Source organism: Eretmochelys imbricata, chromosome 1 (genome assembly GCF_965152235.1).
Source record: "Eretmochelys imbricata isolate rEreImb1 chromosome 1, rEreImb1.hap1, whole genome shotgun sequence".
Taxonomy (NCBI): Eukaryota; Metazoa; Chordata; order Testudines; family Cheloniidae; genus Eretmochelys; species Eretmochelys imbricata.
Genome location: NC_135572.1, coordinates 242,342,299 through 242,357,052, shown reverse-complemented (window position 1 = coordinate 242,357,052; position 14,754 = coordinate 242,342,299). Strand labels below are relative to the sequence as shown.

At 42.1% G+C, this 14,754-nt stretch overlaps 1 protein-coding gene across 1 annotated transcript in view; it reads left to right on the top strand.

Annotated features, from left to right (window-relative positions):
• Positions 1-14,754, top strand: part of BCAT1 (branched chain amino acid transaminase 1) — a 103,074-nt gene that overhangs the window by 62,633 nt on the left and 25,687 nt on the right. Inside the window, exons 3-5 of the mRNA XM_077807476.1 lie at positions 7,723-7,923; positions 10,828-10,938; positions 12,488-12,607. Of these exons, the coding sequence (XP_077663602.1) occupies positions 7,723-7,923; positions 10,828-10,938; positions 12,488-12,607 (432 nt within the window). The remainder of the gene's footprint in view (positions 1-7,722; positions 7,924-10,827; positions 10,939-12,487; positions 12,608-14,754) is intronic.

Genomic DNA, 14,754 nt, shown 5'->3' with positions numbered 1-14,754 from the left:
TCTGCTGCCTAGAGGGTGAATGAGGAAGCAAAACCTGTAGACAGAAGTTTTCTCCCTCCTTTAGCCCTGCCCATCTCTCCAGCCCCATCTCCAAGCATAGCTTGATTGCAGTGGAGCTTCCACAGGATCTGGGAGAAGAGGCAAGTAAGCCCCAGAGCCGCCACTCCCCTCTTCTCCACCGGTTCCAAGTGGTTCCAAGTGGATCCATAGGTTTAAGTCCCCTCTGTTCTATCATTTGTTATTTTATTTATTATTATTACCCAGAGTATATTCAGCTCAGATTCCTATCCTGTCAGACAAAATGGAGCAAGCTGTAGCACCAGGTGTGTGTGCTAGCGGACGTTCAGAAATCCTGTCTGCAAGCTAAGCTGAGGTTTTTGTAGGGTTTTTTCTGGCACGACTTAGGAGACGCTTTCCTTTTTCAAGTAAGAGCACCTCATTTTCTTCTTACTTCAGCCTCATTGCCTCGTGACTCACCCTCCATTCTCGAGCCTCAGGCTTTGTTTTGAATCAAAATGGGAATGAAAGTAAAGAGATCGTAAGGGAGGCTTTATGACATTTGAAAAGATATCAGTGGTGCATATACCATTAGTTATCCATTGAACACAGGCTGGCAATGAGTTTCTACCTATTTATTGAGTCACAACTGACAGATCTGTTTTGACTTTCCACACTTTGTTTATGCTTAATATTTGCATTATTCTAGAGGCCCCCATTGAGATTAGAACCCTATGGTACAAGGCACTCTCCAAACACCTAATGACAGTCTCTGCCAGAGAGCTTGTGATCTCTTCTAAATACACAATAGGATGGGAAGGGAAACAGAAGCATAGAGGTGACCTCGCTTGCCCAGCAGGCCAATGGCAGAACCAGGAACAGAACCCATGTGTCGTGGCTTCCAGTCCCCTAGATCATGCTGCCGTGGTTGAATCTGGGGATTAGAGGATGGAACTGAGAGTCAAGACTCCTGAGGCAATATTCTTCCACTGCTCGATGGAAATAAATTCTGTTGAAGTCAGTGGGAGATACTCGGATCAGATGAGGGTAGAATCCAACATATCTAGTTTCATGCTAATGTTTGTATCGTGTGGCCCCGATCTAGATTTTTAGAATGTTACCACAATACAAGTAATAAATACATTTATTTACCTCTTCTGTGACTTTCCCAGCAATGCTCCTACTTTGGTGGATGTGGCAGGCAGAAGTGTTGAGAATTGTGTGAGAGCATTAATTAACACAAACTACCATTGTAACTGCCACATATTGGCAGTCTGAATAGAGGGGCCAAGGATAGACACTAAAGTTTGCTTTTCCCACCCCTTATGCTGGTCTCTCCATTTCAGGGCTGAGGCACATTGAAGGGTGTGGGGAAACTTGCTCTGCGCTTGCATGTGTTGTGCCTCTTCTGTGGGCAAACAGGAGACTGCAGTTTGCAGTGTTGTCAATGTGGCATCTTTCACAGTTTTTCTTGTGTGTGTTTCAATCCAATCAGTGTGGTATCTAGGTATCACCACAGTAGTTTGGTGTCCAGCACAGTAAACAAAGAGGAAAAAGGAAGAGAAATTAACAGAAGGTGGTGAGGCGAGAGAGATACTTAAGGAACAGGGCCAGCCCCCAACATTTTAGCACCTCAGGCAGGGAGTTCAAATGACACCCTCATGCCCCCTCACTTGGGCCAAAACTTTGAAAGGTGTCAGTTCTCCGTTCTTCCTGTTCTACTCCTCTCATGGTACTGCTCTGCTACATACCCCAATAAAGGAGAACTAACAACTTAAAATGCCTTACTTAAAATGTCTGAACAACTCTTACCTTTCAAACACCTGAACAGCAAATGTAACTTTTCTTGTTTGAGTAGTAAACACTGGCATTTTTATCTGTTTGAATAATCAAAATGGTGCTTTCTGAACCTTCTTGGTTGCAAAGATTTGAACTGCTTCCTGAAGGTCCACAGTCTGGGCGAGCTCATGCTCTATTGAGATGGTTGCAAGGCTGACCTGCCTCTCCTGTGTCATTGTGGAGCGTAGATGTGTTTTTATTAACTTCAGCTTGGAGAAGCTGCTTTCTCCACTGGCAACTGTTATAGGAAGTGTTAGAAGTATGCGCAGAGCAACAAAAGCATTTGGAAAGAGGGTGGTCATCTTATTTGTGCACATATATTCCAGAACAGCCTTTGGCGTTGATCCTGCTGAAGTGTATCTTGAAAGGGCTTTCAGTTCATCACCTAAATCACTCACATCAATATTGCGCATTTCATCATGTATCAACACTGTCTCTAGTGCCCTGCATTGCTGGTGTAGGTCTTCTTCAGTTATAGTGAGGAGTTTTGGAATATCATACAACATCCCAAATATACTGCTGTGTTCCTTGAGCTGCATGAAACATTCTTCAGCTGACTGTATTGCACAAAGTTGGTTAAAGAATTCAACTTTAAATTGTTGTTTGGGGTCTCTTATGGGATTATCCCGTGCCTCGTAATCCAAATGTCATATTCTCTGGTGACTATTGTATTCTTGAATGGGTGGGAAAATAGCTTCAGTGTGAAGTTCCTCTGCCAACTTCTGTGCACTCTTCAGAATGTTTTGAAATGCCTCATCTGACCAGTAAGACTGTAGATATGACTTTGCTTTGTCCAGTTGGTCCATTGCTCCAAATATATCAAGGTCAACACCTTGGAGTCTCTTGCTTACAACATGTATTTCAAACAGTATGTCAAGGCACACAGAAATTTGAAGTTATGTATGTTTCTGGTGATTCCATTTCCTCTGCCACTGTTCTCCCACGAACAGTTCCTGTCATAGCATTATCCTCCATAATGGCAACTATGGCATCATCTGTCTTCCCAATTTGGTGTTTGATAGGCTTTATCGCCTCCACTCAACTTTCCCAGTGTGGCACTCAGTGGTTTCAGTGTCACAGAGGATGGTCCCAGATGTTGCTTCAAAATTTGCCATCACTCTCACAGATCTTGGAAGACAGGCCAGTCCTTGCTTACAGACAGCCCCCCAACCTGAAGCAAATACTCACCAGCAACCACACAACAGAACCACTAACCCAGGAACCTATCCTTGCAACAAAACCCGTTGCCAACTGTGCCCACATATTTATTCAGGGGACACCATCATAGGGCCTAATCACATCAGCCACACTATCAGAGGCTCATTCACCTGCACATCTACCAATGTGACATATGCCATCATATGCCAGCAATGCCCCTCTGCCATGTACATTGGTCAAACTGGACAGTCTCTACGTAAAAGAATAAATGGACACAAATCAGACATCAAGAATTATAACCTTCAAAAACCAGTCGGAGAACACTTCAATCTCTTTGGTCACTCGATTACAGACCTAAAAGTTGCCCCAGTTTCTTCTTCAACAAAAAAACTTCAAGAACAGACTCCAACGAGAGACTGCTGAATTGGAATTAGTTTGCAAACTGGATACAATGAATTTAGGCTTGAATAGAGACTGGGAGTGGATGGGTCATTACACAAAGTAAAACTATTTCCCCATGTTTATTCCCCTGCCCACCCCGCACTGTTCCTCAGACGTTCTTGTCAACTGCTGGAAATGGCCCACCTTGATTATCACTACAAAAGGTTCCCTCCCTCCCCCTCCCGCTCTCCTGCTGGTAATAGCTCACCTTAAGTGATCACTCTCGTTACAGTGTGTATGGTAACACCCATTGTTTCATGTTCTCTATGTATATAAATCTCCCCACGGTATTTTCCACTGAATGCATCTGATGAAGTGAGCTGTAGCTCACGAAAGCTTATGCTCAAATAAATTTGTTAGTCTCTAAGGTGCCACAAGTCCTCCTTTTCTTTTTGCGAATGCAGACTAACACGGCTGCTACTCTGAAAAGAGTAATATCTTGCTGACACAATCTTCTGTTTGACTTTTGTTACCAGTAACTGTATGACTTTTGTTGCCAGTAACTGTATGATCTCATTTTGAATTGTTTTTCCAAGGTAGCGGTGTGTGTACATTTGTTCAGTGGTAACTCTTCTTAGATGCTCCTGGAGTCCAGCATCAAACTCAGCCATCAGCTCCACAATTTTAAGGAAGTTTCCATTGTTTGACACATACAGCTGATCTGAAGTGCCATGCAGTGCTAGGTTTTGGGTAGCATGCATTTCACAATGGCAATGAGCCTTTTCAGAACATTTTGCCAGTAAAGAGACTCTGATGCAATCTTCTCCTGATGCTGATTATCTATGGTGGACTTTAACCTTCATCTCATCTCAAGCTCTTTCCACCTATGGAATGCTCTCTGGTGATTTGCTGCCTTTTCATGGCATGCCAGATTTTTAGCTAGATTTTTCCAGTCCTTTGTTCCGGTAGAACCCAATGTGGCTGGAACATTAGACTTGAAGAGTTTGCAACAAAAACAGTATGCAGCATTCTGGGTTTTTGAGCACATAAGCCATGGCCTCTCCACTTTGTCACCATTGGGGCTTTCACTCCAGTAATGTGTTGGATGGAAACTTCTATTTTCATTGTCTTTGGGGAATATGAAGTTTTTCGCTTGCTGTGGCCCATGCAGTACAAGGAAGTCCTTCGGGATACTGCTCAAGTGGGTCCACAGTCCTGGATCATCTAGATTTAAGGAACTAAACTCGGCAGCAGCTGTTTCTTGCGCCTCCACCACACTCTTCTCTGATCTACACTTTTCTTCAGGAATGTGCATGGTTACATCCATTTGAGATGCAGATATGGATGCTGCAGTAGCTTCCAGGTCACCTGCACTCTGACTAACTGGAAGATCAGGCATCTCCTCACATCTTCACTGGTGCCAGAAGGCTCACCGTGAACATTTGTGTCTATGTATCTCAGGAGAGCTCCTTCCCGCTTAAATAGAAAAGCTTCCTTTCTTTCTTTTTCTGAATGCTGCCTCAGAGGCATTTTCTTCTTTCACTCGTGACTGCTGTTCTGTGCCAGCTATAGTGGCTCTCAACACTCAGTTGAAGGGGACAAATAACCAGACTGGTAGCAGGGCCTGAGTGAGGGAAGATATCAGCGTCTTAAGGGCCTAACTGGCTCCTACTACTTCAGTTGACTGCCTGTTCTCCTCAAGTGGCTTCAGAGAAGCGGCAGGAAACAGGAAGCTCCCTGAGAAGCTGGTGTTAATCAGTCCAGGCTCCTGGGGGTGCTAGAGAAGTACATAAGAGGCTCCTCCTCCTCTCTCTCCCTGCAGCTCCTGCTGCTTTCTGTTACTGCCTCTCACCTTTTCTCCTGCCTGCCTGTTATGTCTCTCGTGCCCTCCTTCCTCCAGCACAGCACTCCACCATCTCTGTGCATCTAGAGCAGAGAGAATACATATGCATCAGCCACAGACACAATTTTCTATACTCTGGGTCCTAGTGACACCCTCAATGCCCGCCCCACTCTGGCACCTGAAGCTGCCGTCTCAGTTTGCCTCATGGTAAGGCCAGCCCTGTTAAGAAAAGGACATACAACAGTAGAGGTCAAACTATATATATTTTAATTTATCCCATGTAAGTTTTCACATCAGAGATTGAGGGCCTCTAAATTATTGTTGACACTTTGGCCTGAGCAGTTAGCCAATATTTGGGGCCTTGCAGGATTGTTTCTGTTAGGATGAGGAATCCGTGAGGAGTCGGGTATCTTAGTGTAGTTTATAGTTTTATTTACAAAAATTCTACACAAGGGCCTTTTTCCCTGAACATAATAAAAACAAACAGCAGCAGGCAGTTACCCTGCTCAGAGATCTGCTACTTCAGCATGCTCTGTGCCCAAAGAAGCTCTGTCTTTGCTTCCTTTCAGGACCACCTTCACAATTCCTTCTACAGACTCTTTGCCTCCAATACACACAGCCTGCAGCCCAGTCTTGGTAGCCCCAGGATTTGCAACCAGAGAAACCCCTCAGTCCCACACAGTTTAGTTCTCACCCTAATGCTTTGGATGATATCCTCCAATTTTTTGCAGCTGTCTTTACTACAAAAAGGGGTTTTATTTGCTCCTTCTCTTGAGCCTTAAAGAGAACACTTGGCACAGCTGTTGTTGGCTTTAACGAGACCTGTGATGGTGTTGGATCAAGAACCCTCCCCGTCCCTTGTTCCCCTCCCCATCCCAATGGTAGCCATTAGCACCTTTTGGCATAACATCTTTTAAAATAAGATATATTATTCAAGTACAATAAGCTCCCATATGAAAAAAAAAGTATTTATCCCCTCTAAACGCTCTGGCTAAAATTTTTGAAATTCAGGAGCTTAAAATGAAGTGCACAAATCTAAATTTAGCTACCTAAATAAAAGAGGCCTCATTTTTAGAGATACTGAGTTACTGTTGATTTCGGTGGCAGCTGCAGGTGCTCAGCACCTTTGAAAATCATTTAATTTGGGATACGTAAGGCTCTGATTCAGAAAAGAAAAGAGTACTCAAATACATGCTTGGCTTTGAGTACGTGATAAGTCCCATTGACATCAACGGTTAGCCAAATTCCTAAAGTTAAGGTTGTGTTTAAGTGTTTTCTTGGGGACTATATTAGATAGATAGATGGCTAGTTTTAGGCACCCAGGTTTCAAAATATTGGTTTTTATTTTGACATACAGCTTTTGGTGATATCTTTTTCATGGTTGGTTGATAATAGGTTTTCAGTAGAATCCTTTCTTGGTTTCATGAAATCATTAAGCAGAGCTATTCCCTTTAGAGAGTTCACAGTTGGCAGGCTAAAAGTTCCTACAAAGAACTTTGTAATTGTTGTTGTCAAACTAATGCATTGTAATACCTAGATAAGTCTTATCAGGATTGAAAAAACTTCTGGCTCTTCATGTGCTTTGGCTCACCATTCATTTTACATCTAATACATTATGTAAAAAGGAGCTGCCCATTGTTTAGTAAAGGCTTCCTGAAAATCAGATTGTTTAAAGAGAGACTTTTTCAAAAGACTAAGACCAAATTCCTCTTGCTTTGGAAAATGTGTGATCCTAAGTCTGAAAAGCCAAGTCCTCTGCAGAATCTGCAATGGCTGGTGCTGAACCATTTCTACCTTCATGCATCTGTGATTTAATTGCACTGTATTTTTAAGTATCAAATAAAAGAGTGACACTTTACTTGGAGCCATGAGTAAAGGGCAGTGCATAGCTGTGCCAGGGAGGCAGTATGACTCAGAGCGACAATCCTTTTCTGACAGATTACTTTCCCCTCTGAGCCAGCTGAGCTGTGCTGGTCAGCATGTTATGAGAAGGTCGGGGGGGGGGGCGGGGGAGGAATAGAGAGAAGGCTGTGCCCTAGTCCTGCTCTGCTCCAGCCACTCTTGCCCATCTGTGTATGCAAGGGGACTAGCGGCCCCTCAGAGCCTGCTCTACTCTCCCCCTCCCTCCACCATGATGCTGGGAACAAAAATGCACCTTACTTCCCTATGTCAAGTCACAATCTTCCTTTATATGAAGAAGTCTTTGTATCCTGGAAACATGATCTTGCAGGAAGATTTTTGAATCTCAGTTTCTGTCATTAAATAATTACTGTATGACTTCCCCCGCCCCCATAATTTCCCACAACTGTTAAAATGCAAATAGATAAAAATAGAAAAAGTGTTAAAGTTAAGTCTTGTTATCTGTCAAAATTGTAAAACAAAACATTGCATTCTCCCTTGCCTATTTATAGTTCTGTGGTGACTGATGCACAAGCACTTTTAATCTACTTTTGAATTATTTTATTTTTAAATACTCATACATCTTTGTTTTATGTTTCTTCCAGGCTGCAGACTTAATTATTAACCCAGCTACCACTTTCAAGGAAAAACCAGACCCCAGTGGTTTGGTGTTTGGAACTGTTTTCACAGACAACATGCTGATAGTCGAATGGTCTTTGACTTCAGGATGGGAGAAACCTCATATTAGGCCTCTTGAGAACCTTTCATTACATCCAGCCTCATCATCTCTCCACTATGCTGTGGAAGTGAGTACCAAATGGATTAGGCAATTACCTTTTTTTACTAGCTTTTGAAAACATTATATCATAATATGTTCTAAGTACCGTTACTGTCTTAGTTAGTTAGTACTGACCTAATGTGCTGAGTTAACACTAGTGTCACTCCAGAGTAACTCCATTGGCTTTGGTGGAGTTAGTTTTGGTTTACATTTGATTAACTGAGGGCAAAATCTGGCTCACGGTTTCCAGTTCACCCTGCTTCGTACTCTAGTGTGACACTGAGATGGTCTGTATGAGACTCTAGGAAAGTTGATGGTATTAATTTGGGGACTGGGCATGCATACTGAAAAACTGATAGAAGGCATTAAAGATCCATAGCTTGGATTGCAGGACACACTAGACAGATTCTTGTTTTTAATTCCCACTTGTTGACTAGTTCTCAGGCAATCTTATAAGATTAAAAATAAATGTATTAGAGCAGAGACCAAATAGCAACAAGGAGCTGCCCATAAGGAAGTGAAATGTTAACAACCGGAAGCCAGCGTGGTTAATAGTTTTCAAAAATGCTTAGCTGTCAGTGTCTAAAGCTGCCTTTTCTGTGTCATTGGAGCGGCTTGTGCTAAACTCTTGTCTGTGTCAGAGCATCAGTAGGGGTACATTGAGCTATCTAGGAAATACAGTGAGAACATTGGCCTGATTCTCCTTCCACTTCAGCATAAATCAGGAGTGACTCCACTGAACTCAGTGGAGTTACGCTGGTGTAAAAGAGAAGAGAAACAGGCTCATGGCTTTTTCTTTTTTTGCCTGGGAAACTCCTCTGAGCTGCAAGGCTCTGGCCTACCCCATTTTTTCCATTCAGTCAACTAACCTTCGAGGATCTGTGTTATGGTTACAAGTCCCTGTGGCTGAGGAGGGCTAAATATGGCTCTTGATTGGCCCAGGGAGCAAGAAACCACGCTGGAGTCCCAAATTTATGTTTCACTCATAGTAGCATATTGCTTTAGTGCTAGGCCTGTGGCCCAGTCTGAAATCATTGCTAATATGAATATGCTCTTATTTTTTTCCATTTTTTATTCTTTTTACTTTTGTTGCATCACGTTTCCTCTAGCCAAGAGGAGAGACAGAGGAGAATCTGGTCCCAATGGTGTGGCTCAATGAATACACAGTGGGTATATTAAAAATGATGAATTTGGCATTCCCTCCCTCCCTTCTCCTTGCCCTCCATGATACACTGTGATATCCTGGATCTGCTAGCCTCTGGATCCAGCTCCTGTGACTTACAGATGCCAGATGATATAGTGTGCACGCATTTGCAGCCCTGCAACAGTTTGCAGCAGCAAATTGTATAAAAACCAGCAAGCAATTACAGCAGTTGCTTTTATTAGAGCTGGGCATTCCCAGAACATACCGCAGGTACTCTTTCTTTAACAAGTGAAAAGGTTTTCTGTGCTCTGAAAAGTGACAAGCATCCATCCATGGAGAAAAAGATTTAAAAGCTTGAGCAATCTTTATGTTGCAATAATGATGTGATTCTTGCTTCTCTGAAACCACTGATCATATCTTAGACTAACATTCCTTCCTCTTTCTCTCATAAAACATTCTGTAGATGCATATTGGGGAAAACAGCTGTTTTGTAATAACCACAATTTGGCACAATAAGAAAATTACAGTATTAGCTGATTGCTAGTCCAGTAAAAAATCCTATTAAAGTTCCTCTATCAGCTATGCCGTGATTAATTAAAGGTACATTTTGTTCTCTGGCTACAGTGTCAAATTTTGTTGTGGGATGGTTGCCTTTTAAATTTGTGCAAGAAGTTTTAATGAAGTGGAAGTTGGCGTGGTCCACAGCACTGAGAATGGTGTTGAGAAGCAAGATGCCCTAAGTTCTAATGGTGGCTCTGCCACTTAATTGGTGTATGGCCTCAGGAAAATCACTGAGGCTCTGTTTATACTACACTGGGTTGTCCTGTGACCCAGTTATGACACAACTAAAATTTGTGGTGTGGACAAGACCTCACTGTGTCCTGGAAGCTGCATTAAAGCTTTTGATAGTCCTCTACTGTACTAACCCTATGGAAAAGTGCTGTGGAATGTAATAGTGATTAAACCATTTAGGTTCTATAGAAACTACTCTAAAAAACAACTCATAGAACTTAAAGAATTGTATTGTTTCAGTATGTTTTTAGAACTATTCGGTCACAGGGATATAGTTTTCTATTACATTCTATAGGATGGTCCAAAAAACTATGGGCTAGATTTCCCCAGTCTGTTCTCATGGTTCAAAGTAGCTAGATTCTGACCATAAGAATTCTTGAATTCTTCTTCCGGCATAAAGCTGAAGGAGCTGACTTCTGTGCCACCTGTGTCCTCCGCCCGTTCCACCCTCTCTCCCCACATAGGGGTGTGTTGGGAGACAGATGGAGCAAGGGCCAGCTGAAACAGGATCAAGGGATTTTAAGGGCTTCCTTAATTTTCCTTCAGCATAGGCACACATCAGGTGGAGCCCTAAAGGAAATTTATCATACTTTGTTAAATTCTGTAGGACTTTTCCATAGGGGAAGATGCTATTTGGGATCGGTCCTAGGCATTAGTCAGGGTATGAGGGTATCATAAAGTCTCACCCATGCAACAGATTTTAACTGTTGGAACCAGCTCAGGATAATGACATTATCACCAAAGTCCCCAGGGACAGATTAGAGTAGACAACTACTCTAACAGGTAGTAACATGGGAGTAATAATACTTATCTACCTCACAGGGGTGCCGCAAAGATTAATTAGTTAGAATTCATACAGTACTTTGAAGATGTAAAGTGTTTATGGAAGTGCTAAGCTCTGTTACTTCCAAAGGGCATGTTTTATTTTTGTATTGGTGGTCATGAGATAACCCAGCGCAATTTTCATTTGGGTCCTTTCTCCTTTTGGGTTGGTAGCTGTTTGAAGGGATGAAGGCTTATCGAGGAGTGGATGGTAAAATCCGCCTGTTCCGCCCAACGCTCAACATGGACAGGATGCTGCGGTCAGCGGCACGAGCAACGCTGCCAGTATGTAACTGAAGCTCATTCTTTCCTTGGGTTAGAAAAACATTTTTATTTTTAGGGTGTGAGGCTTTGAAGTGCGCAGGAGCTATAAACCCTTGTTGACTACAAAGAAAATACAGTACTTCCATTTAAATCTTGTTAGGAGTCTTGTCATGGTGAAGAGCTCATTGTAGGGAGCCAGTGAAATGAACTCTTCTGCTAGATCAGTGTTTCTCAAACTGGGGGTCCCGACCCAAAAATGGGTCACAAGGCTATTGTAGAGTGGTTGCAGTATTGCCACCCTTACTTCTGTGCTGCCTTCGGAGCTGGGCGGCTGGCCAGCAGCAGCGCAGAAGTAAGGGTGGCATGTGGGCAGGGGGAAGTGTCATCACATCCTGAAATATTTTCAAAGGGGGGCCCGGCAAAAAATAGTTTGAGAACCCCTGTGCTAGATCATTGGCACAAAGATGGAGGTTCATTTTCTCCATCTTTCCTTGCTGCCCTTCTTCCCCACTGATGGAAATTAAAGTTCGGGGGATTAATCAATCCTTTAGAAGCTGAAGGCATATAATACACACATCCTTCTAAACATTTATATACAGACAGTGGGCCAAATTGTACCCTCTTTTACAGTTATGGAAGTCCATAGGCTTGCACAAGTAGAATTTAACCCATTGTTTTCAGTGGCTGTCTTCAAGGTAAGAGTTTTATTTTTTGGCTCTGCTGCTGACTTGCTTTGTGACCTTAGTCAAGTCCTGTAGCCCCTTGGTGCCCCAAGTTTATCACCATGCTGATGAGCTTTAGCAGGGCAAGTTATGTGTTCCTAATACTTGCACCCTGGCCTGTGTGTTCCTTGTCATGCTTGTTATGGTGATATTGTATATAGGAATTCTATAGTGAAATGTTCATCATTATCCACAATGCTCTGAAAATTCACAGGCCTTAAATTCCAGTCCAAGCTCTGGGAACAAACTGCTAGGATCATCCAGGTATATCTCACTTAATCAATACCCTGCCACTGAGGGGCGTTGGGCATTGGTACACCTTGATGCCTCCTTTTTTCTGCCTATGGCACACGATAGTGTTGTCTCCTGTGGGCTGTAATATTTTAGTCTAATCCAGATTACTGGGCTCAGTGCAGAGGGAACTGTGTGGGTTTAGTGGCCTGTATTATACAGGAGGTCGGACTAGGTGATCTGGTGGTCCCTTCTGGCTTTAAACTCTGTGTGACCCTGAAAAGTTAGGGGATTGCCCATACACACACTGAGTTCTTTGCACACACTGAGTTCTTTACAGTGTGCTTCGTACAACAGAATTGGAGGTGAGTAATCCCACTGGTTCTTTATTTGTGTTTGTGAAATATATTTCACAATATCATGAAGGATCTTAAGACCGCTCATTTTTTGGCACTTAAAATCACGTGGCCTTTTCCCTTGTATCTTATTACACACCAAGGGTGATGTTAGAATCACGTGGACTTCTATAGTCTGCAAACACTTCTTCATCATGATTAAAAGTTCCTATTAGAATGTTTGCATAACTCTTTCTTCCTTTCTTTCTTTCTTTCTTTCAGTGTTTTGACAAGGAGGAGCTCTTAGAGTGCATCCGGAAGCTTGTGGAAGTGGAAAAAGAGTGGGTCCCGCACTCTACATCCGCAAGCCTGTATATCCGCCCTACTTTAATTGGAACAGAGGTGTGGAAAAAAAATGTTTTCTTCTGAGTTTTATATACATTTTCATTGCTTTGTTCTTATCTTAACCTCTTGAAATCCATGCTGTGTAATTGACCATGGCAAGGAGACTAAAGTATTTAATTCTCTTTCTACAGCTGGAGTGGCAACCATATTTTGGCACTTAGGCTAGAGCAGTGATTGTAAGCTTGTCAGGGCAGAGACTGTCCTTTATGTTTGTACAGTGCCCATCACAATGGGGCCCTGATCTCAGTTGAGGCCTGTAGACCCTGCTGTAATACAACTCATAATAAACATTCTATACAGATCTTTTTATTTTGACGCATTGGGACATATTCACCAGTATTCTATGGCTGATTTGTATCTCTCTGGCCATGTACAGTTTCTATACATTTGGTTTAACAGGCCAATCAAAGTTGGTTTATGGCACCTTTGCATTGCCAGCAGAGTGCAAAGTACCCATAATGCATTAGTGAATGTAGTGCCACGAGTTTTATGAATGGCAGGCCTTGCTTGGTTAACTATATTTTACTTTTTCTCCCTGTCTCTGGTATGTAAATGATTGCTTTCAAAAGTAGCATGTTAGAAAATAGATTAACCACATTTGGCTTCAATGGAATCTTATTGCTTAACTCCCCCCAATACAAATCAAATGGCATCTGTTCTTTTTTCTTCCTAAATTCATTTAAAGTGAATTTAGTGGTCATGAAAGATGCTGGCCTGGCCTGGACAGATGTCCTTTATTTATACATCGAACATATGTAATATGGACAGCATCAGCACAAGCTTGTATGCCTCACCCACATCTTGGAGTGAAGATCTCTCAGGGGGATGAGACAGAGTTCAGTCTTCATCACCCATTCAATCATCAGCCTCTTTTTCTTAGTCTGCCAACAGAAGAGATAATATAACTTGACTATCTGGATAATCAAGGAAAAACCTAACCTTTTTTGCTTTTTAAGAACGATTTGAGAAGTTGCTATGCCCTTGGCAATATCTGTACTATAGTCTCATACACGTGTTTGTTGTATGTTTGTATTTTATATTATATATATTAAACCAAAGACCTTTTGGCCACCAATTTGGAAGCACTGGTGTGGTTGGATTTTTTTGTTCATTCAATGTGGGACCCTGTGGCAGCTTTTAGTCTGGCACATTTAAAGCAATGTCACAGTATAATCTCTCTGACATATTTGCATGTACCTTTTTTGTGTTTGTATACATACTCATCATTCCAAGAGTTCCATTCATATACCACCCTTCCCCGTCATGCCTCTGAATACTCACTAATCACAGTATTCCTTCCATGTCCTGCTTTTCTACTACAGATTGGCTGGTAGGTTTGCACTCACTCCTGCTGCTGAAGCATAAATGCATCCAGGTTTCACCAATTCAAAGAGGAGTCAGAAGTTTGATAACAAATCACAGTCTCTTTTGTGGGTTCCCCACAGGTTGCTGCCAAGTGATAGGCTGGCCAAAGTGTGATAAACTGTATTATAATTGTAGCAGAAACAGTAAAGCAGACTGTCTGTTTGGCTGCCAGTGAGAATAGTGTTATCTTTATAAATTCAAGTGAGAATTATACAGCTAGCAGAACATATAAGCTAATTTCAGTGATGGGAAAAATCTTTAACAGTGTGTTGTCCAAAACATTTTTCCAATGATTGCCTACCTGTGACTGTTAAATTCTCTTTGCTATTAGCACATTGATTTACCTAGAAAATGCTCCACTCTGTGGAGCCTCATTTTACTACAGCTCATTTACATTGAGCACAGCACCATCTAGTGGACATATTTGTTCAGATCATTAAGTGTAAGACAATTTTTCACTTGGTCTGTGTGAATGATTGTAAATTTTTTTCTATGTAGAATATTTCAGTTGAGGTTTTGTAGGAAAAGGAGACCAGCTAGTTACACAGCAATGTATGCATTGAAATTTTGAAAAGTAATTTAGAGAAAAGGCTATGGGAGATATGCATGGTAATTCAATGACTGAATGTCATGGTCTCCCACTGGCAAGGTAATTTAAAGACCAAAAGGTAATTTAAAGTTGTTCCCCTCTGGAGGAGTCCCAAGTGCTACTCTCTCATAGATGAATTTTTCCTCATTCATGGATGAACTTCACCTGCATTGCAGCTCCTCTGTTTGCA